General features: G+C 40.9%; 1 protein-coding gene and 1 non-coding gene across 3 annotated transcripts; both read right to left on the bottom strand.

The window, feature by feature from the left end:
* Positions 1–1813: 1813 nt before the first annotated feature.
* LOC117432121 (RNA cytidine acetyltransferase-like) lies at positions 1814–22833 on the bottom strand. 2 transcript variants are annotated; one of them, XM_059002258.1, is made up of 29 exons: positions 22765–22833; positions 21718–21844; positions 20939–21030; positions 20238–20409; positions 19986–20108; positions 19407–19468; positions 18418–18532; positions 17808–17915; positions 17286–17419; positions 15549–15642; positions 15352–15450; positions 14434–14570; positions 12962–13086; positions 11966–12116; positions 10293–10389; positions 9967–10083; positions 9577–9678; positions 8991–9065; positions 8674–8790; positions 8407–8540; positions 8012–8060; positions 6700–6796; positions 5912–6022; positions 5344–5516; positions 4830–4949; positions 4311–4409; positions 3875–3948; positions 3530–3613; positions 1814–2554 (listed from the first exon to the last, which is right to left on the bottom strand). In XM_059002258.1, the coding sequence occupies exons 2-29, from the start codon at positions 21823–21825 to the stop codon at positions 2437–2439; spliced, it is 3087 nt and encodes a 1028-aa protein (XP_058858241.1). In that variant the 5' UTR covers positions 21826–21844; positions 22765–22833; the 3' UTR covers positions 1814–2436. The 2 variants fall into 2 exon arrangements, with proteins under 2 accessions (XP_058858241.1, XP_058858240.1); XM_059002257.1 differs by having other exon boundaries at positions 22690–22826.
* LOC117432477 (small nucleolar RNA SNORA54) lies at positions 6152–6280 on the bottom strand. The gene has a single exon (XR_004548792.2). It is a non-coding gene; the product is annotated as a small nucleolar RNA SNORA54 (small nucleolar RNA).
* Positions 22834–24117: the final 1284 nt, after the last annotated feature.

The raw sequence follows: 24117 nt of genomic DNA, 5'->3' as shown, positions 1-24117 counted from the left end.
ATCCTATTTTTTATGATTGTACAGAGCACAAATTAAACACAACTGGCTACCATAAAAACATCAATATAGTGAAGCTTGGATTAATTTTAACACTAGGCAACGGTGATGACATCATTAGTACACCTCAATGTGGTTTATGATGTAAAAGACTGTTGGTATGGAAACAGTGACATCACAAAAGCAAGACATGGCTATTGGGGTGTTTGCGGTAATGATTTTACACATCAGTGACTTTATATTATACTAAGCTTGTATGTTTAATATTACAAATGTTTACAATTTTTAAGGAATAATGCAACTCAAGTACCAGTCATTTTCTTTTAAATAATGAACTTTCAAGTTCAGCATTGATTTAACATTTATTTTGTTATACAACACAAAAATACAAACTTCTGTAGAACTGCAGGGGAGGGAAGGCAGTGGGTCAGCGGGTTACACATTCTAAGTGTTGTCAGGGAGAGAACACCCACTCCACAGTTGCCAGGGACACCAATGAGAAAAAACAAAGACCACAAGCACTGTTTAGAAAAGTCTAGCTCTCTAAAAATGACACCAACGCACAGACAGTGGTAATTCAAGTGGCAAGAATGTGAGAATGAAACAACACTAATCTTCAATAGTCGAATGGCCAGGCTGCCAGAAAGCTTCTGCACAGCTGCGTGGGGGCATGTTTTCTAGGTTTTTCAATTGGGTCTCCACTTTGGGAGCTGCAATTTGACTGACCCAGCCCAGGCAGGCCTCTTCAACACTTTACAGTTGTCACCTCTTTCAGACTGATCTTTGATGGTGAGGCAGCTGTCTGGGTTCTGGACGGAGCTGCATATCCCATCATTCCTATAGAATCTGTGGTATTCCACCGACAGAATCCTGGCATTGTGGCGGGCTGCCCCCCATCCAAGCAGAGGAGCGAGAGGAGAGCTGGGGAATCCCAGGACAGCTACGAGGGTTATTGGAGGCACCCATGGGGGTGACAGGCTTACAGATCCCTTGTTGAGCATTGAGTCTTCATGGAATGCAGCCACTCGTGCTGGGAGGCGTTGACTGGGATGATTTAAAATGACATTACAATTAGAAAGGTAGGATTGTTCGCAGGATTTTACAGCTATATTACAGTTAAATAGTAACGGTTTAAAACAGAATTGTAAATTGTGGCGAAATGTAAAAAAAAAAAAAAAAAAGAATGTGCCCGTACCCATAAGGATTTTGTTGTGTAAGACAGCAAAGGAAGAAGGTACAACTTAAGTGTGCAACTAAAAATGTATTGTCGAGTTACTATACATATTGTGAATGAAAAACAGCCCAAGATTTTTGGAAAGTAACCTAAGACAGTAATATTATACAGCATATAAAAAGCGAAAGAAAAAAAAAAAGTTTTTGGGGTATCTACATAAAACTCAAATAGCTAAAAATAGACATCGAAAAATGTAATTCATAAAAACATAGGCCTTATTTATAAAGTAGAGCATATATAGACAACTAAATATGGTGCAGTTATACAAGCAGTGACGGAAGGGGATATATATTATTCTTAATTTGTTAAATTACTAGAAGAAACCTTTTTTTAACACATCCCACAGATTCTCAGAATGATTGTGTATTAATATTCCTTCTAATCCTCAATGCAAATTTTGGAAACTGGCTAGTAGCAAACGGACCTGGGCTAGACCAAACCACACAGGTTAATACTGCTTTGTGAATATTCTTTGATTGGTTCTGCAGGATGAAACTGACCGCTTGTAAAGATCAGGCTTAATGATTTTCTGGACACCATGACACCAGCGAAGCTCTGTACACACATGGGACAAACAATGGAGACAGCTAAAACCAGCAGGGCCAAACCCTGCCTTAGATATATTTTATTATCCCAACTTTGATTAAATTTTGTATGAGCATTTTTAAGAGGAAACCTATCAAATGTGTTACAAAATGCAAGAGATACATGAAAGTTGTATAGAAGAAAAAAATCAATTACAAAAAGGGCTTTTATTCTGTCTGCAAATCTAATTTTACATGTTTGTTTGCTTTTTACGGAAATGTCATTTTATGTATGTGAAAACAACTATTAAAATTATAAAAAACACTGACACCCACTCTAACAACCATTCTTATTTCGTTACATAGCATACAGCTATTATAAGGCCATTTTTTACATTCCAGCTTCATTTCAAGTCTACAACTCTTCATTAATCTTGAGCTTTGAAGACCTGTTGGTTCCCGTTCAGATATGCAGTTTCCCACCTGGAGACCCCAGATGTTACAGGAGAGGGAGAGAGGGTCGACGGGAGTCTAACGTTCCCCCAGCCAGTAAACGAGTCATTTTTCAAACCGAAGCACAGCTCTGGTGATACTGGGTTGGTTTTAAATCAATATCAAGATGTATTTAAAATAAAAGAACGTGTAACTCCTAAATGCCAGCTCTGAAGTCCCTGCAGCGGCTCACTTGTTGAATTTGCCTCTCTTAGTCTTGTTCTTCTCTTTGTTCTTGTTCTTCAGTTTCTTATTCTGCCGAGGCTCCTCCTTCTCGGGAGCGTCCAGCAGCTTTCTCTTCTTATTGCTTTAAAAAAGGAAAAGTGGAGAGTTGCTGTTAAAACTAAGGTTATTGGGATAATGATTGCTTATTGGGATAATGATCACTTATTGGGATCAATTAAAAAAAACAAATACATAAATCATATGGTCTGATGATGAAGTACAGTACAAAGTCACATATCCAACCCCCTGTGGGGTATAGGCGGATATGTGAAAAAGTCGGATTTCTTTATTTAGCAATGCGGTTATGTGACAGTCGGATATGCGACGTTCCACTATAGTATTGGACTTTAATGAGCACAACTTAAGAACAACTTGGTATGGGTGTGAAATGTTAAGAGTTAACACATCATTTTTGTACAGATTCACCTTTGTATCATTTTCTGCTTTAGTCATCACGTCCTGGTGACTTTTTAAAACTTCCAAAGCACCCCTTTGGCCTCAATACAGCTCCCAGTAACGCCTCTAATTTCTAAGTACATCTGGTACAGCAGAGTTTAACCATTATCCTAGCCCCCTGCAACACTGCCTCCAGTGGATGCAAGAAAAACATCAGTAATACCACTTAACATCCTTTTGAAAACTTCCCTTAACTTTGTGTACATAATTCAAATTTGAATGGTGTACAATACATTAAGTTACTGCTGATTTGGCGATGCCCTGTCACTAATGAAAATAGTCCATCGGCTGATGGAGGTCTGTGACAGTGTGGCATGGTGTGGTGTGTGTGTGTGGAGTATTGGGTGGCAGGGAGAGGGTTGTGGGGATGTGGCTGGAGCCGTGAATTGAATAAGTGATTAAATGATTAATTAAGGCTCTAGCCACAGGTGTATAAATAGGGTGATCATGAGTGCTAGCGAGGTAGTAATGGTGAAGGTGCTGTGCAGCAGGGTTTTGTTGGTTTGTGTGTGTTTGTGATTTGTAAATAAAAGCTCATAAACTGCAGCGTTTCTGGTCTCTGAGTCTCCTTGGTAACGCGTATTCCATCACAAGGTCTCACCTTTTTAGGGTGACCAAGGCTGCGTTCTGCCCTGCCTTGTTCAAAACAGCATTCCATTCCTCATCGTCTCCACGAATCATGTACCTGTTGGGGAGGAGTTTATCTGTTAAGATTTTTCAGCAGTATACTAAAAGCTAAGAATAAAGGCAACAGTTTGTAGCAAAATATACCTATGGTAGGGTGGGTTAATAAAGCTAATAAATCATCTTGTTCCTATAGTACACATCTATGCAATGAAGGTCAAGGAACAGCTTTCATAATACAGATTTTAGAGGACAGACAATAAAGCTGAGTGACTAGAGAACGTGAGGACTGCCCACTCCTGTCGTAGTGTCAGGTGCTTACTGTGTGAGGTCCATCTCTTTGATCTTCTCCATCTCCTTCTTGTGCTTCTCCTGGAACTCCTGGGCAGCTTCATCCTGTTAGAGGGGTCACAGAGGGGTCACAGAGCCATCTCCAGCTTCAATGTTCAGTGACAACAGGAAGCGGAAGGATTTGTCTATTGGACTAGGCTGTTTCTTCAGATTTATGAGAACATGTATGGATAAACTACTACTTACTCAGGTAGATAGCTATTGTGTAATGCATTTCCAGCTTATTCAGGTTTTGGGTCTACCGTAGACTTTTCGGACTAAATTTACAGTATTTAGACCAGGGAACTAGTGTCATATTACATATTATAGTATTATATTACATATTTGGGAGGGTGGGGTGAGCCCTTTCTATTACACTAACACCCAGCCTCACACATTCCCTAAGTGCTTAACAATTCAAGCCATACCAGATCCTCGGTGAGTGTTTTTATCGTGGGTTCCATCACTATCTCTTTGGAAGCCACCATCTGCTCCTCCACAGCTTTCTCTTGAATGCTGGTGAACACCTGCCAAGAAAAGGAATCCAAAACAGGAAGTCATGGTTAGATTAAGAGAAAATCAACAAGAAAAACAGCCAGCAACAAACAAGCAAATAGAGGCAAGTATACACATTAGCTAACAGATCTGGTTAGTAAAAAAACAAAAAACTGCATTATAGAAAACGTACATTAAAAGTATGCAATAAATACACTTCAGTTCATTTACAATTGAGCAATGGGGATGTATTGCTAAATATCCTACTCGATCATAAGGAAATGGAAAAGTGTCTCATCATCTGGGCCACCCTGCAGCTTGATCTGTAGACAGGCCTAGTCTGCACAGCAGAACAGACAGTTGGTGTGCACGGTAGATGGAAGTCAGGCGAGGATGTCATCAGGTAGACAGCCACGTGCTGGATGGTTAGAGAGAAAGATAGTGGCGTTTACCTGGACCACTTTGCGGATGAGGCGGTTGAAGAGCCCCATTAACTGGCTGCTCGGAAGCTCAATCTCCCTCTCCAGCTGGTCCACAGTCTTGTGCTGCAGACCGATGCCCAACAGGAGAGCCTGGAAACAAGGGAATCACAGAGCATACAAAAAACAGCATTCAATTAAAACCATACCCACCCCCAACCACGAGAATCACAGAGCTCACTAACCAACCTACATCACAAACCACACACCTTCAGAAAATGTCTATTAGTTTTGAATCATTTAACTGGCTTTCTTGAAAATTAAAAGCATACTCTGTGACCAAGAAAATCAAGCAATCTTTTTTCACAATAGTACATTTCCATTACGTTGTCTTTAGAACTGGTCCCTACTTAAAAAAACACTCCAATAAAAAAATAAAAAAGCAGCATATTGTATTGCCGCACCCCCACAGTGAAGAGTCTGTTTTCTGCTATTCTAGAATTAGAACTACATCTGCCCAGTATTCCGATGAAGATGCACTACGTACCGATTGCGCTGCGGAGAGCGAGATATCTCCGAGCTGTTTCAGGAAGAACATTTTGGCAATGTTGGGGATCATGTCCATGATGAGATGGTAGTCCACCATGTTCCTGGAATACATATCCAATCGCTTCAGGTCGTAGGCAGTGAAGTCAGCATCAAGCTGAGCACGGCTCAGAACTGAGTGAGAGAAGCAAATCATACTTGGGAAATTAATTTAAAACTTTAGGCCACAACACCTTTAACCATCAGCCCTTTTTGAAGCGGTTGTGTTTGGTAAGGGGGTGCAGATTTTTTCAGATTTTCCAAGTAACGATTCAGCAGTTTCAGTAACGAGTGTTCAACACTTATAAGGACAAATAATTTTCACAATTATTGGAAACTCCTTAGAAGAGTTGGGGCTTAGTAAGAATCAAAAGTTAATCAAAATGATGAAACAAAGGTAAGACGAACAGTTGCAGATAACACGTTTCTTTGTTTTATTAATACCTGCTGTCTTGAAACATGTTAAGGGAGTTACTTGGGGAATCTGAGTATCTGGTGTTGAGTGTCTTCCAGACTGGAGGGTTACTCACGAGGATCTGGGTCCTGCCTCGCATTCTTGTTCTGCAGGATGTTGAGTGCCAGCGCAGGGGGGAAGCTGCTGAACTGGTAGGACAGCAGTGTCAGGAACCGCTTGCGAAAATCTGAGAGAGAGAGAGAGAGAGAGAGAGAGAGAGAGAGAGAGAGAGAGAGAGAGAGAGAGAGGAAGCAGGCAGAGAAAGCCTTTAAACACTGTGATAGGTACATCAATAGTAGCCATGCCAATGGGACTCTTATGTATCAAAGTACAGAACAGACAGCCTGCACCAGCAGCTAGCCACTTGTTCTAGATGAGTTAATGTAGCACTGGAATGGAACCCACAATCAGAAAAGGGGCTGATCACAGGTTACAAACAGTGCAAGGTTGGGCTCTAAAAGCTGAATTCATAATTCTCATAAAACTTGCTGTGCAACATTGATAATTGGTCATCATTATTATTATTTATCTCCTTGGTCAACAGAGAACATGTTGGTTTATTAAAAAAAAAAAAAAAAAAACCATAAAGACAAAAAAATCTCCTATGCGCTCCTATGTTTATAATATCGAGTAACAAAAAAAAGAAACAAGCTGTAAAATGTGTCAATGTCAAAGGATCTTGTTATAACATTGACAAATCATGTTGAAATGTTTGCCTTACATTTCTGTTACTTTTTCTTGCACCTTAAATCACTGTGACAGTGAACTGTTAAACAGACAAGCACCACCAATGTTGCTGAGGAGCCTCCTCAGCCTAGGCCCCTGGACACTAAATCCCTCTCTTCTTTGATGCTCACACCCTACCTTTCCAGAAGGCAGGGAGCCAGTTGCTCTGCTGAGATGCCTCTTCTGAGTTCAGCTCCTTCAGCATGATGCAGGTGTTCTCCCCAGTCAGGTCATTCTGTGAGGGGACAGAGCAGAGCTGGATCACATACAACAACAGCCCCACACAGTGCGCAGAATCATCAACGGGGGCCAAAAGCCATGGAGCTGCAGCTGGAGGGACGCCTTGACTATTAGAACTGCCTTTTCAAACATAACATTGGGAAGTGCAGTCAGGGTCTGTGAAATGTATACCACAGGTTCTTTTTTTTTTTTTTTTTTAATTTAGTCGTCGCCAATTATTTTACCCCGATTTTCACCCCAATTTAGCATGCCCAATTATTATCTGTATCCCCGGCTCACCGCTCACAACCCACGCGCCGACTCGGGAAACGGAGGCTGGAACACGCGTCCTCCGAAACGTGCTCCTGCCAAGCCGTCATTTTTCGCACTGCAGATCCACAGCAATGCCACCAGACCTATAGTGCCTGAGGACAACACAGATCTGGCAGCTCCGCTGCAGAGCCACAGGCGCCCTATCGGCCACAGGGGTCGCTGATGCGCGGTGAGCCGTGGATTCCCCTGCCGACCTAAGCCCTCCCTACCCGGGCAGCGCTCAGCCAATTGTGCGCCGCCCCCTAGGAACTCCCGGTCACGGTCAGCTGTGACATAGCCTGGATTCGAACCTGCGATCTCCAGGCTATAGGGCACATCCTGCACTCCGCGCGGAGCGCCTTTACTGGATGCGCCACTCGGGAGCCCCCCTATACCACAGGTTCTTATTGTAAGACAAATATTAAACTATTGGCATAAATAGAAAACAATTGTGAATTATGTAACAATCCTGATACTGTACCTACCCCCCCTTGTTGATAAAACGTTTCATTTAAATATTGATAATATTTAATTTAAAAAAAAAAAAAAATACTTTAAAACAATTGTGTAAGGTGAGGCTTCTTGCTATTTCAGAAAGTAGGTTTGCATACATGTCTGTCAAGTATCCTAATATTTTGGCACTCCTTTTCTGCCCCTAACCCAATACACAGATTTTAAACTTCTTAAATGGAACAGAGGACACATTATTTTATAATAATACCAGCACTGACTAAACATTTATTAATGTTATTTTAATACAAATCTTTCATGACCTTGTGGTTTATTAAACCTCAGCAGTCCTTCTAAAAAATACAATCTTTTAAAACAAGCTTTACAGTGAATTTGTTAACAAATCTCCTCCTTCATGAAAATCCAAAATACGTGACAATGCAGTACAGAAAGCAGACAGTCAACTCACCTGGGTCTGCCTTAGATACACTGGAACAAAACCTGCACGCTTCCAAAATCTGCAGCAAAAGAACAGGAAACATTTTCATTTATTTATGTCTTTTTTTATTTACTACAGCACTGTTTTTAACTGTGGTCCTATGAGTTTCTTGTGTAGCGGGCATGCTTTCTTGACATTTAAAACAAATACAATATTCCAAAATATTAAATAAAAACAACATAAAAATACAGATTTATAAAATGGCACGAAAGCGGAGATTGAGAGCAGAGAGTAGCAGATTGTAATGCCTTTTGCGCCCAAGTACTGCAGATTACATCCTCAGCCGTCACAGGCTCAGCTTTGAGGATCAACGTCGGGGTGTCAGTGCTGGAGGGATTCCAGGCTTTCGTTCTCCGGTCACTTACTTGAGCAGCGGGGGGGTGAGCCCGTAGGAGACCCCAAGGTAGTCGAGTCTCTCCGCTGGACGCTCGCTCAGCTTCAAGAGCAGAGGGGGCAGATCCTTCCGGGGCGATACCACCTCCTCTAGCAGACTCACAGCCTGCGCAGGACCAGAGACACAACAGGCTAGTTGTATATTATGGCCCAATAAAAGGGATCAAAATGGTCTTTTTGCAGTCTCTAAAGTGGATTAAACCCTGGAGCTTCAGCTGGGCCGACTGCACTGTGCTTACCTCACTGTTGACGCGAGTGAATTCACTGACTGTCTTCAAGGCATTCTCCTCCAGGCAGGGGAACTGACCCTCAAAGTACATCTGGACCAGCTGCAGGGCTCGGCTCCCATAACCCATCTGAAACAGAGGGATGGAGATCGAAATAGAGCATTACAGCAAAAAAGGATGAGAATGCGTTTGTAAAAAGGGGCTTGGCTTCGAACCCAAGCATTTGGATGTGAAAGTTCTGTAATCCTAGAACGCGTTTTAACAGTAACTATGAAACACCCATTCTAATATTATTTTCATTACAAGATCTAGAAGAGGCGGAGTCTTACCCCCTGGTAGTCTGGATGCACTGCTATGCGAATGACCCTCCCTCCAGACAAGCTGCCAAACTCAGGATCCTGGAACTGGAGAGACACACACTCTTAAAATACAAGTCATTTGGGAATAATGCTTGAACGTCAAGCATTTATACATTTAACTTCTGTACATGTTTTCTACAGATAGAAAGTTATATATAATTGTTCAAAGTCGTAATTGTCAGGTACCCCTTGTACAATTTTCAATACATCATCTTGAACTTCATCACCTTAAACTTGAACACAAGTGTTTTGGCAGACGCCTTGCAGAAAATTACACCAAGGCACGAAGGTATTAACTGAATGTATCTACTTTACTTCGCACCCAATTTAGCTGGGAAAGAGCATTGTTGGAAAAATAAACTTACAAATCAGAACCGAAAGGCAGTGGCATTTTTTTTGTATTGAATTAAGACATCAAAAGGCATACATATGAATGCCTGAATCTTAAGTCTGAATCTTAAGTTCTGGGCAATCACGATTAATTGTTAGTTTAACAGCAGACTGCAGAGCTGTCTTGGATGTGTGGTAGAGCAGTGCAGTGTTGAGCCACACTTACCTGTTCAGAGACAGTCCAGGGGATGAGGTCCCCAGAAGCTTTCTTCCCTCGCGATAGGCTGTTAAGGATGGACTGCCGAGAAATCTCTCCCTCCAAACACACCTAGAGGGCCAATACACAGAGGAACTCATAATTACACAACATACCATTCTGCAATCAAGGACAAACTGTACAACTACTGTAGCAGCTATTTAAGTTACCTGGACTTCACAAAAATGACCTTAAATTAATGACAGGTGAATAAAAGAGGGGGTTATAATACCCAATATATGGAGGACAAGATGCCCACTTTGCTTTGGGTGATTATTGGAAAACATTCTGATACTCTTTGGTAACCTTCGTTCTTGTGGGTTACAACAAAAACTGTCAAGGTAGAAAAAAGTGTCCTACCTGTATTACAGCCAGCACCTCGGGCAGGGAGTTTTGGGTCGTGGGGACGGGAGGGAGCAGACAGAAGAGGTGGTGGGCGGGGGCATCGGACAGCATCTGGAGGTCGTTGGGAGAGTTCTGGAGGAAGAAAAACCAAGGTGAGTTCAGTGCAGTGAATGTCACGTATACTTCTTGAATGGCAACCCAGTATCTGACCAGTTTCTTCAGAGTCCACAAGTGTAAAACTTTAGATATACTATCCACTACCATACATCCCTAATGGAAAATCTGCCAACCCCTCCAGTTGTCCTGAAAAATTGCAGTGGATAAGAAATCCCAGCTCTTACCTTGTAATGAGAAGCCACATAGAGAGCCATCAGCTTCTGCAGGAAGGCCTCCGAGGCTCTGTGGTAACAGAACAGTGTGTCCCTGTTTACATAGTATCTACACAAGAGGGCGCTAAGGAAGCAACAGTAGGATGTACACCAGAAAAACAGTACGATGTACGATGTATTATTATGGCTCGATTTGATGACCATTGGAAGACAAGTTTTATTATAGGGTTGTTAGTTTCCATTTAATTTCCTTAATGTTTAAAAACTTTTAAGGTTATACTGAGAGTGTTTGTAACCAAATCAGAAAAGGCACTCCATCACTTTTTATTAACGACTGCCATATGTATTTGTGTATAACACTATGTGCAAAGCATTTAATTGCATATGGAAAAAGACAGTGAAGAAATAATGGATATGAAATAAATTGGCTTACACTGTATACTTACTACTATGTAAAACACTAAGGCCAAAACCTACATTTTACCTGTACATTTGACAATAGTTAAATGCTTAGTCAAAACATTGAACACTGGGCTAATCTTTAAGGAGGCCTATGTAACGATGCAGACAGTACTGTTGAAAGCAGCAGTGCGTGTGAAGGATACAGCTGGATACAGTTACGATTAAAATCGATTTTTCGATCAATTCCATTCCTCATTATATAAATCGATATAAATACTGGATAATAGATTCAATAATTACATTTTTGTAACATGCATAGTTAATAACATTATTTAAGTTTATCAACGAAAATGCACCGAACGCCCTGCCTTGCTATTTACAGTATTTCTGCTGTTAACCAGCATCTAATTTGCTGGTTCCATCCTACCAGCGAATCAGTTTTGAAAATGCTTTGTAAGTACGCCCCTCTGTGTATTCGATGTAAACAAATAAAAAAGCCCACCGCCTCAAATCCAGAGCAGGAGGACAGGCTTGTATTCCTGGCAAACAGACTGTAAATAAATTGTGCACATTGAAGAAAACTGACTGTATATAGTTTGCGCTTCTTTGGAGTTTCAAAATGAACTTATATAATGAATATTTAACATTATTCAATGACGTTACAAAAAAACTAATGATCAGTGATGTTAAACGCAATTTTGGAGTAACAATCAGCTTGACCTACATGTTTTGGTAAGTAAATCAATTAATTTGTATTATTATTATTATTATTATTATTGGCAGGGATTTCCGCATTGTGTGTTTCACAGATAGTGAAGGTTAGGTGGTATAGTATTAACAAGATGCAATGCGTGATGCTGCAGCAGTCACTGAATTAAAAAAAAAAAAAAAAAGACATTTTTCATAAACTCGTGTCTAGTTTATATAGATTACATTCCAAATAATATACATATTTTAGTAACACCCTTGTAGTATGTTAAACTTGCTTTAGGCTTGTTGCGAATGTTGTGTTTTTTCTTTCTCCTGACGCTACCAAGGTGTAATTACCCCACGCATTCAATTGTTGTGCACAAGCTTTTACTGAACTGCAACGATATTAAAATAATCACATTGGGGGGGGGGGAGAAGAATGGAGCGAAAAATTATGTGGGCAGTACAATTATTGATATTTATTTGAACGATTCGATTTTGTGTGCTCAATTAATCAATTGCTATTTGGAGGCTTAACTGACAGCCCTGCTATGTAATGAAGCAGTATTGCTGAAAGCAGCAGTGAAGGATACAGCTCGCAGCTCTGAGGCAGGGGGCAGCCGGAGATGATGCGGGGGATGTTGAGGCAGTCCAGGCAGAGCAGGTTGTTAAGCCACTTCTCCACTGCGTCACCGGGGGCGTAGCGGATCGATTCGTGCAGAGTCACCTCGTGAAGAGAGCGCGCTGTGGACAGAGAGCACCTCATCAATACAGAGCCAGCACGGCAGAGATGCAATCCAGCACATAGGATTCCAAGCAGACTAGATCATGAAGGTGTCAGATAGTGATCTATGCAGCAATTAAACAAATGTGTAAGGGGCAATATTGTATTTGAACTTGAACTTTTTTTTTTTTTGGTTGTTTGTATAATGCTTTGAAAAGGGGTCATTAGTTTTAATACCCCCTTCGATCAATGTATGTATAATAGTATCATGTTTTCTATCAACTCTATGATTTATAATGTTTTTTTCAAAAGACTTGGCAGGGAAAATTCTTGTAGACAATAGAGTTTACAAACTGCTTTAAAAATGTCTAAAAAATAAGTCATCTCATTAAAAAGCAACCAGAAAAACTAAGTAGAGTAGATATTGTATTTAAAACAAACTACAGAGTCCAATCCAACTCTGCAGCATGGTTATCCCGAGCCAGCTAACCATGCTGACCCACACCTCCAGTATACTCTTTCCAGATGTGCACAGCCATTGTGTGTGGCTCTACCTACCCGATGTGAGGCTGCTGTGTGTGGCTCTACCTACCCGATGTGAGGTTGCTGTGTGTGGCTCTACCTACCCGATGTGAGGCGAGCTGTGTGTGGCTCTACCTACCCGATGTCAGGTTGCTGTGTGTGGCTCTACCTACCCGATGTGAGGTTGCTGTGTGTGGCTCTACCTACCCAATGTGAGGTTGCTGTGTGTGGCTCTACCTACCCGATGTCGGGTTGCTGTGTGTGGCTCTACCTACCCGATGTGAGGTTGCTGCGTGTGGCTCTACCTACCCGATGTGAGGTTGCTGCGTGTGGCTCTACCTACCTGATGTGAGGCGGGCTGTGGAGGTGGTTTTGTTCTCGGCGGTCAGGCTGAGCTGGCTCTCAGCACTCTGCTGTCTCAGCTGCTGAATCAGTTTGAGGGAGAGAGAGCGTCCGGTGCCCTCATAGCTACAGAGAGAAAGAGAGACACATTAACCATGGAAACTGTACCGACATTAACCAAAAGAGCAATAGGTTTAACATTTTAAAATAAGTAGACTTCCATTTAGATGTACTGTGTTGGTTTTGTTGGTACAATACTATACTTTTAACAGAAGTAGTATTTTAATTCAGAACGATATGATCCTGAAAATATCACTTGCCAAAAGAGACGACATGTTAACTGTAATACAGTACATACTTTTAAATCTGGTATGTATTGTAGCGGTATGTAAAATTTCCCATTAAAGACCTAACAGCAAAATAACATTTAAATGTTATCCATGCACAGAACTGCGTAAAACATAAAAGGCAATGTAATTTAGCAAAACCAAAAGATTATAACAGTATCCAACGTCAGTATTCAAAATTGCAGAATATAGTGCTTGATAAGGCCCTAATGGTCAGTTCACTTGCAAATGACAATGCACAAAAGCAACTAAAGATCACAGATAAAAAAAAAAAAAAAGTACATCACAGTATCTAAAACTGTTTAATGATTAACTGTTACATTATCGTAGCTTGTCTCTGGCATTAGAGGTTTTGATTTTTGTTTTGTTTTTGTTTTTTTAAAAGCGGGCTGTGACGGATATTCAGACAAATTGTAACCTTGAAGAGATGGGCTTTGTATCAGAAAACTGGTGACCGAGTCGGAAATCTCGTGTGACCGGCAAGTGTATTAATTTGTTACATATGCTGTATATAGTGGGGATTGATTTTATTCTTAATACAAGGGCGGTAAAACGCGACGGGCGTGTATCTGGGTAACGGATAACTGAGTGCTGACTGTACATTTTATATGATCATTTAATTAATACACCTGACTCAAAGGTCAATGTCACTGACGTTTTCAAAAGTGGAATTATGACATATTTACTGATCAATAATATTTATTTTCCCTCACTAAGGCAGTTAATATCTATAGTTTTTGATGGTTAAACAGTAGACTGTAATAGGAAAAATCAGCAATTTATAAACTGTAATTTTGTACTATCCGAGATAACACTAAAAAGGTGCTGTTAGAACAATATTACAGCCACACCTTCACTGCTTACCACCAGTCCTGGGCCTGACAGTGAAGACCGACAGCTCCTTTTGCTTGTGAAGTTGGATTTGAAACAAGGCCTCCAAAAGGTGAAGAGCTAGTACACAACTTGGCTGCCTTGTTTGAATATATTGTTACAGATACGCAAAATACACTTTTTGAATTGTGTTTATTTTTTAATTAACAAACAGAAACACTACCATTACAGGACTTCTTTAATGGGTTCACTGGTCTTAGCCCCAAGGGTTCCCTCCAGAGCATGGTATACCTACCCATTGATGGTGGAAGCCATGAAGACGAGGTAGGGCCCCAGCAGCTTCCTGACCAGTGGTAAGGGAATGGCAGCTGCCTCGTCTATCACAAGCAGCTCTGCCTGGCCCAGCTTCACCGCGTCCCCTGGGTGGATATACTGGGGAGGCAGAACAGGGTCACAGGTCAGACTTTGGTATCACTGTGTAAAGTATTCAGCATTAACCTGTATTTATATGGTAGAACTGAAGCAATCGGTACAGGTACCACATACTACGTTTTTTTTTTTTTTATTTCCTTTATCACTTTTCAGATATTTTAATTACATTTATTAGATAGAATGTCACATAGAAAACAGATGTGTACAAACTGTAAAGATTCTGCAAGTTCATACAAGCTCCACTCACAGGGATGCTTAATGACATGACTGCAGATCAGTACACGCTGTAGTATATCTAAATATTACAAATAAAGAAACTTTACAGATGCAGAAATACAGTTTTATAAACACATTTACAATTTCACAGGCTGCGATAACAGGTTCAATCTCTAGGTACCGTAAACACTGCTCAGCTGGGTTTAATACCTTTACACAGTTCTGTGCCTACTATGTGAACCACTTTCTTGTAAGATATTGACATGTATTTGCATGGATTGCTTCAATTGATTGAACTGCTTCAGGGATGGAAATAGGACTCCCGTTGCATAGCAGTCTGATCCATACCTGGTTTTAGGAGTTTAATAAGACACACTGGAGCTTGTTACCTATACACTGTGGCTAATAAAAGCTTGTAGTAAATCCTGGAATGGGTGAAACTGCTATGCAAGAGGAGTCTTATTTCCTGCTCTGCTGTAAAGGTAAAGCATAACTGCACTGTCATCAGAAGATGCAAGTGGTATGCCCTTTACTCAGTGTACACTAATACAATATAAAGACTCACCTGAATGGTCTGTCTGTGCTCCTTAAAGATGTTGACACGGACCACAGCCTTGTTAAACTCAGGATTTAAAGACTGGATAATTTCATAGTCCAAGTGCTCCTGAAAACAAATGCATTTTTTGTTTGTTGAGAAAAACATACTACTGCAGAGGTATAAAAATCAATCTGTTCCCATTGCTGTTGAAGTGTGAGGTGTACCTGGTACTCGAGAGCGTCAAAGCCCTTGAAGATGAACTCAAAGAGGGTGTGCAGGTTGTCAGGGCTGGGGGACGTCACGAAGATGTTGGAGTAGCTGTGAGGAGAGAGGAGGGAGCGGTCAGAGAACAGGGCCCTGCTTTACACCTCAAAAGGGGCTCATTACCAGCAGAGTTCACCGACAATGATCGATTACCAGCTAAAACGATTATGATAATCCCAATGATCTTAAATCATGACTCAACCCCCATTAATTGTGACTTTGTCCAGCATCTCTTAAAAGGACAAATCAGATGTCTACACTAACGAGAGAAAAACACCTTGGTGGCATTGGCGCGGATACAGTGGAGCTTCAGAGGATTGTTCGAAATAAATCTAGGCTAAACAAATGATCTATATAACAATAATCAATTATTATTCCAACCCTGATACAACTTACTTGTAAGCACTGATGCAAGACAGACAGAGGACAAATTATACAAGAGAAACCTCAATTCACAAGTCAAAGATACTTTGTGAGGCTTAAGACAGACAGTGGCTTATTCAAGGTGCCTCCCACATTGACTTGTAGAGAAGAAAATCTGATCTGGTGTTTAGAGACGGATAACAGCAGAGCTTATGTGACTATGAATACATGTAAGGTAATAAACAAATCACAAAACCTAGGATCAATTAATTTAAGTGTTATTGTGTTTTCATATGGAGAGCATGAGGAATCAGATACAAAATGTGAATACTTAAATTAAAAAGTAGAATATTCATCATTTGTTTTTTTACGCCAATCCAGCGGTCCAGATAAGCAAGATATGTGCTGAGTCGATAAGAACCTTGCAGAACACATGTGTGGTTGTACAGTAGTTCAAAGTAACACTGCAGTTAAAATGGAAGGCTCTTTTTTTAACACCTACCCCATTACTATTAGAGCCTTTACTCTCTCAGTGTTAAAATAAGAGGGTAAGTTACTCCCAGACCCAAAACCTTATCTGGAGCGATGCACCAATGTAAAGAGTCATGTTTACCGAATGACTCCTGATAACAAATAAGAATTAAAATATTTAGCCACTAGATGGCGTCAGTGACTTGCAATGTGATAAGGAAAGTAAGGGGTATGAAACTGCATCTGTGTTCTCCATGTTGGCTCTGCCTTCTGTACAGTTCACTGCAAGACACAGACTACCGCCCCTTTCACACTGGTCGAGCGAGACAAAATACATAACAGCCGTTCGTAAGCCGACGAAATAACAAACAGCCACGCCTGAATCTTTATTTTGTTTAGCCACATTTTTGTTGATTGAGACACACCATGAACCAGAATGCAGCAGGGATGAAGACATTCAACATTTGGGCCGACGGTTCAATCCAGAGAAGCTTGGATGGAAGCGTCAGTAACAAGCTGCTTCCGGGGCATTGATACGCGCATTGTGCACTTGCTATCACCCAGGTTGTGAAATCGCGTAGCCAACCCGGGTCCCAAACGGGTAGGTTCTGACCCAGGTAGAGCATGCCAGTGTGAAAGGGGCACCAGTTTCACATCCACAACTCTAAATCTGGTTGCTTCTCATTCTTAAAAGAAACCCTTGGCATGAACACATTTTATACTAGTGCGTACCACTTAAAATCAGAACAGAAACATAAAAAAGCGTCATGGACCCGAGGAGCACAATTGAAGAACAAAAGCGTATCAAACTGGTTACATTTTAGTGAATGGGGTACAGAAGAGAAACAAAAACCAAATAGTACCCAAAAGCCACTGCTCCAGCGACAGCCAATCCGAGCGCTGCAGACTTGCCCCGCCCTCTCGCTGCGGTCAGTGCGACAGTGCTTCTCAGTGTCTTCTCAGAAATCGCTTCAATGAACTTCAACACCGCCTTGGCCTGACAGCAAACAGAAAGAAGAGTCTGGAGGCTGAAATATTCTGGAACAGCTTTAAAACTAGAATCTAGGACTAGTGGTCTTTTTGTTTCAATCAGCAACTAAAAATGTGTTTTGAAGTTGCATGCTTTTGCAATGCACAGGCAGCCTCTGTAGCCACAGTAATTGCTCTTTATACATACAAGTTCTGGAGTAAAGGGATTGGTCCTGGTCAGTATTTCAATTATACCTATTAAAGATGCAGTGATGCAGGGTATGATGTGACTTTGATGTCTCAGAAATCAACAAACACCAGCATGGCTATAGTCTCCAAGGTGCATTCCTACACACCTTTAGCCCAGCGCCTGGTTGAAATGTAGAGCTAGTACAGGCCTGGCTAATTGTCTCTACCTGATCGAGGGTCTTGCAGCTGTCCACCAGCACTCCCACAGGCTGGGTGTCCTGCAGAGACTCCTTCAGCTCCTTCAGCTCCACTTCTCTGGGCGTCAGGCTGTCCTCCTGGGCAGAGAGAGAACGGCAAGGCGGGGGATTAACAAGACGATGTGTCAATGAGTTTTAAAGGTTAAACATAGATTTAACAAAATGTAACACACATATCCCTCGTTATGGCTGTAAATAATAAACTACACCACCATGACAACCGAATGTACCGTCATGTTAGAAAATGTAATTGTGACATAGATCCATTCATATGTATGGACATAGGCCTGCATATAGTTCCGGATTCTGATACAACTTATTCTAAGGAACATCCTTACGAAGTTTCTTCACAATTATATAATGGGTTGTCTAGATATATTCATATGGCCGCAGGTGATAATAATTCATCATCAGTAACTTTATGGCAATAAATAGTACTACATTTAAAAACACCAAAAGAAACTTAACAAATGGATTGACAAAAGTATTTTACAATGATGATTATCATTGCCTTGGCCTAAAACTCTGCCCCCACCCCCACCCCAGACCCAGACCCAGACCTAGATCCAGCCCCGCCCACCTGAGATTTAGGAGGGACTGGCTTGATGTTGGCGATGTGGCTTGAAATGGGCAGGATGTTGAGCTGATCATCAATGGCAACGCAGTTTTTACAGGAAGCCAGGGACAGGATAAACCTACAAGGGACAGGAAAAATGGCACCCTTTACAATTAAGAAACAAACTAAATAGGTTTCAAAAACAACTTTTTTGCCGGTTCGAGTCCAGGCTATTCCTTTGCCAACCGAGGATGGGAGTTCCCAGGGTGCGGCGCTCAATTGGCCGAGGGCTGTCCGGGGGGAGGGAGGGCTAGGTTGGCCAGGGTGTCCTCGGCTCACCGCGCACCAGCGACCCCTGTGGTCTGGCCGGGCGCTTGCGGGCTTGCCTGTAAGCTGCCCAGGGCTGCGTTGTCCTCCGACGCTGTAGCTCTGGGTGGCTGCATGGTGAGTCTGCAGTGTGTAAAGAAGCACAAGGCTGACGGCACACGCTTCGGAGGACAGCGTGTGTTCATCTTTGCCCCTCCCGAGTCAGTGCAGGGGTGGTAGCAGAGCCTAAAAATAATTGGACATTACTAAATTGGGGAGAAAACAATAAAAATAATTGCCGACCACTACATTTTTATATATAAAAAAACAAAAAAAAAACAAAAACCCTTTTACAAGCACCGGCAATGGACAACGTACATCAATGTAAATGAAACCACAGAAGCAAAAATTGGCAAACTATATACTGGACAAGTGCATGAGCCTCACTGGGATTCCTATATATGTTTGACCTGTATATAAACCAAATCCTGAGGGGGTGGGAACAAGGACATACGTTTCCAGTGGAGATGAAGCTCATGTCCCTACAACTACAAACACCTTTGAGAAATGTACACAAACTAGGTTATCAACAACGCCTGCTTTATTTCCAAAGCCATTACAGGAGGCTAACCGATGAAATAATATAGTTAACAGGCACCAGGATCAAAGAGAACATGATGTGGGAACACAGTGTCCCGGTACCACACCTTTCATTAAACCTTCCAACCACATCCTGGTGAGCCTCTGTCCTGTAGCGAGAATGAACATCCTAAAGGAGAGAAAGACACAAAGAGAGGGAGTGTAACAAACAGCCATGTGGAGAGGGGCCAACCAGCATGCAGGGTGAACCCTTGAGTAAACAGAAAAAAGTGCTGTCTTTCTCAGGTTTGTTTTATCACTGATTTGAAAAGCAATGTTTGATTTCATGGTGCTTTTGAATTGTGTTATAAGACACAAGCATCTATGTCCCTGACTACAGTCACACAGAGACTGCCAGCTGCACTGAAATGTGTAGAGGTTTGGTAATGACCACTAACTGCTGCTACTTGTTACCTTAGGCAGATCTGAACACAAGCCTTCAGAAGTGAAAGACTAGTTAATTATCCACCACATTTCAGCAACCAATCAAAAGGCAGTATATTTTTTATAATATTGATTCATAAGCAGGGGGTTTGTTTAACATCTTCAAAAATCGCACTAGCTAATTTATAATGGCTAATGTTAAGCTATTACAACTTATCCTTCATATCCCCCCAAAATGGTGCATCCAACAAGTTAGATCATACCATTGTCATGGTGTACAATTTCTTGAGGGAGTTCATAGTTCTGAGCAGAATCACCACGATGCCACCCCCTTCAACTGTTTCAATAGTCCGGGCCAGGAGATTGGGAGTCAAGGCCTCAAAGTCCTTTAGAAATAAACCAAGGACAGTTATGCGAAAGAGAAAAAGACCAATGATCAGTGCATGACTTTTAATAAATACCAATTTTAAGCTTCAGTGTCTCTTTGTTACAGTACCTTGCTGCCAGTGACTGACCTGTAAAACGCACATGCCGAAGGTGTTGCCCAGGATCTTGTGTGTCTCATTGTAGTAGCAGTAGCGGATGTTGGTGGCAGCGACAAACAGCTCGAAGGGGTCGTCCTCGTTGATGTTCAGAGTCCCGCTCTTGATCTTCTTCTGGAGCTGCCTCATTCTCTTCTTGCGGTGACTTGGGGAGGGGAGGGGGGAACCAGCACAATTAAAGACAGAGCACTATTCATACATGCACCTTTCCAACGTGCCAAAGTGAACCAACCCTCACGTCATGAGTCTCTTTGAAAATTATTCACGAAAAGTCTCTTTTATGTTACTTGGTTAAGTGTTAATTGATCTGTTGGTTGAACGTGCAGTGTTAAATCTGCAGAGGTGTCAATTGGTGTGGTACATTTTCTTCTTAAGGTACACAGTGCCCCAACCCCACTTTAAACCCACACAACTGCTGTCCAGGTTATAGATAATATTAAAGTATTATATAAGGAATAAAGTACACTCATCTGCACAACAAGGCCGTAATTGGTGCAACAATTTTAGGATAATTATCCTGTAAATGTCTGTACAGTGGTTACATACAGATAAACATTTAATTATAACAGCATTATTTTAACCAACCCCATCTTTAAAAAATGCTTCCCAATATAGATCTGATGGGAAACCTGATGTAGGATCTATTAACCTAAACGCTGTTGAAGTTGCCCTACCTGCTGAATCCCAGCTCCTTCTTATAGCACCACAGGACAGAGGGTCTGGCTTTCACAGTCGCCTTGGAGAGCATGTGGTGCAGAATCACCACCTGGAGACACAAGCAGGGAACACTGCATTTGTATTGATCACTGATAAACTAGAGCCGACAAATCATTAAATAGTCAACAGCCATCTAAGCAATCATGGCCATGCTGAATCTGCTCTGGACTAGTTCAGATAAACATTTTTTCCCTCCATGGTTGCCTTGCCTGGATCTCTATGGTGAGACGCATTGCTGGTTGCATAACTGCTGTAATGTGCCTGTCTTCTCATATTTGTGACACCTGTGTAAAAGAAGCAGTCAGCTGACGGCACACACTTTGGAGGACAGCGTGTGTTCGTCTTCGCCGCTCATCGCGCGGCGGGTGGTATGGGTGAGCTGAACCTAAAAATAATTGCCTATTCCAAATTGGGGAGAAAATGATAAACAAACAATTGGCGACTACTAAATTTAAAATAAAAGGAAAAAAAATAAAAAAAAAATAAAAACTTTTTAATTAAGTTTATGTATACAATTTATTTGCCAGTAAATGCAATCTCATCATAGAACTGTTGAAACTTATTAAAATAGCCCATCAATAACATCAATAATGTATTTTTCTGGAATTCAAAGAAGCAGGATTTGTCAAGAACTTTTATCGTTTCAATTCTGGATTCTGGACTGAGGGAAACTGAGTTAAGAATGTGAACACTGAAGTGCATCAGATTCAAATGACTTTTTAGATGAAATGCGCACCTGGTCCCTCCCATGATTTCCCACCACCACAAACAGTGTGCGATGCTGCTCCGCCACTCCATTCTCAATCTGCACTCGGATCCGATTGTCCACCTTCTTCCTAAACATTGCAATGGCCAGGGGAGTTCTGTGGGAAAAGGACAGGGAAAAGACAATGCTGGTAAACATCTCAAGCCATTCTAAGGGAACAACCAGGGTACACAACCCAACGTCCACAACACTTTGCTGATGAAAAGGCTTTAAGATTATATCATTATTTGGGTACATCTATTTTCAGTACCGAATTGGGCACAGGGATTTTTCTTGTACTATTCACAAGAGTAGAGCGAGTTTTAATAGGCAGTAAAAAAAAAAATAACTCCACAGCTGTGTAATATTTATAAAAATAAATAACAAAATAGTATTGTACAGCACTAAACAGCCAGTACTCACAATACCAACTAAGACAATAATTTGTTATGATTTGAAACATGTATTTTCCCATAAGAAACAGTTCACTGTAATAAAACTAAAATATAAAATATAAAATGTAAACCACATATAAAAGAGTATGGTCTATATACACTGTACATATTTCACATGAATGTATGACTGCATAACGTGTCTAATTCTGCATATGTTAAAAATGACCAATAACAGAGATTGAAATACTGGTAAGACTCCCATTACATAGCACTTTGATCCACTCCTGATTTTACTATGATGAGTTTAATAAGACACACATGAGCTTGTTACTTATGCACTGTGGCAAACACAAAACCTGGAATGGGTGTAACTGCTAGCTATACAATAGGACTCTTATTTTCACCCCTGAATAAGGAGATGGAGATATAATGAAAACGTATATGCAAACCCTTCAATTAACACATAATCCAAAAACAACTGAAATAATAATTAAAAAATACGATGATTTGCACGCGGATTAAGAAAAGCAATTCCGGATAATTACTGCACATTAGTAGTGTCACCCACCTTATTTTTTTTTTTAACTAGCATCAATAAAGTAAAAATGAATTGATTGATGCCACTTGCCCTGGCTGTACTCACCGCTGTTTCCAAACTAAACTCACATGGCTCCCTAGTCTTCAGTCACACGAAGGGTCCATGCATAAGGAAGGACCCAGAAATAGAGATGCCTCTCTAACTGCCTGCATTCTTTTTAAACGGTTCACAGATATTTGGGAACATAATTACATTACGACGTATTTTATGATTCTATTTAATAAATAAAACAAAATATTGTTGAATTGCTTTGATAGTTCACAAAAAATCTAGGACTTTGCTGGTCGAATGTGTCGTACATTACTTCATTGGCGAAAAAGCTATCGCTACGCTGAAAATTAAATAAATTCGTCCCTTATTACACCACCATTAACCATCCGAAAATATTTAGATTTTCTGGTAGTATTTGCTAATAATGAAAGGTTATGGTTTGGCTTCCATTGTCTTGTTATTTACACAGCAGTAGTAATACATATCCTGTCACTATTTGCATACAGTAGTCGTGTATATAGACAAGGCTGTACATTAAATTCTTCAAGACAAAACCTTGCTTTTGGAACATTTTTTGTAATGCATATATAAATTACGTGATCCGTATTTTGCTAAAGGCACTAAACAGTAAAATGTTAGATAATGGGTTAGCGTATGTAAATACAGGATGTAGTTAATGCATGAAGTGTATTAATTCAATATGGAATGTGATGCAGGTGAGGGGTTATTTTACAGTACTGTGCTACTGCCAGTTTCTGTATCGGAAATACTGTAGGTTAATAAATACCTGCTCTGATTTATGAAATTGTTTCAGCAAATCTAATAACATTTGAGAACCAAACTTTCTCAATGTCTTTAACAGTGTCGCAAGGCTGAGGCCTGCGCTGTAAATAATATGTTTGGCGGAGGTTTATATTATAAATATGTTTTGGTGGTTTAAAAATAAATTTTTTTTTTTTTTTTTTGTGAAATAGTGTGTGCTAGATATGGCAGGGCAGGGAGATTAAACTTCCCTCCCTGCCTAATTGAAAAGGAATGTGCAGGATACCTGCAGGTACCCTAGTGGCGACCTGCACTGCAACCCCTGTGTTTGTAAATAAAACCTGGACGCCTGAGTGGCGTTTTGAACTGCAAACCTTCTGTCTGTCTCTCTCTACTCTCTCAGCACGTACCCACACTGTGACAGGTCACCCTGTTACAAACACCATTGAGTATTTTGTAGTTAAGGTATAAATTGCTTTTTCGATATATTTGACAATCAATTGTAGATGAACCCAAACTGAAGGTTTCCATGAGGCTACAACAATACAATATTGATTTTGCAACATTGCTGCCTCTGTACAGTCTCTAAAGAGTAAAGGTCCTATATTTTATCTATTTACATTTGCAAAGAATTATTGTAGTTTG

The sequence above is a fragment of the Acipenser ruthenus genome, chromosome 27 (assembly GCF_902713425.1).
Source record: "Acipenser ruthenus chromosome 27, fAciRut3.2 maternal haplotype, whole genome shotgun sequence".
NCBI lineage: Eukaryota > Metazoa > Chordata > Actinopteri > Acipenseriformes > Acipenseridae > Acipenser > Acipenser ruthenus.
The sequence above is the reverse complement of the archived record's forward strand: the minus strand, read 5'-3'. Positions and strand labels throughout refer to the sequence as shown.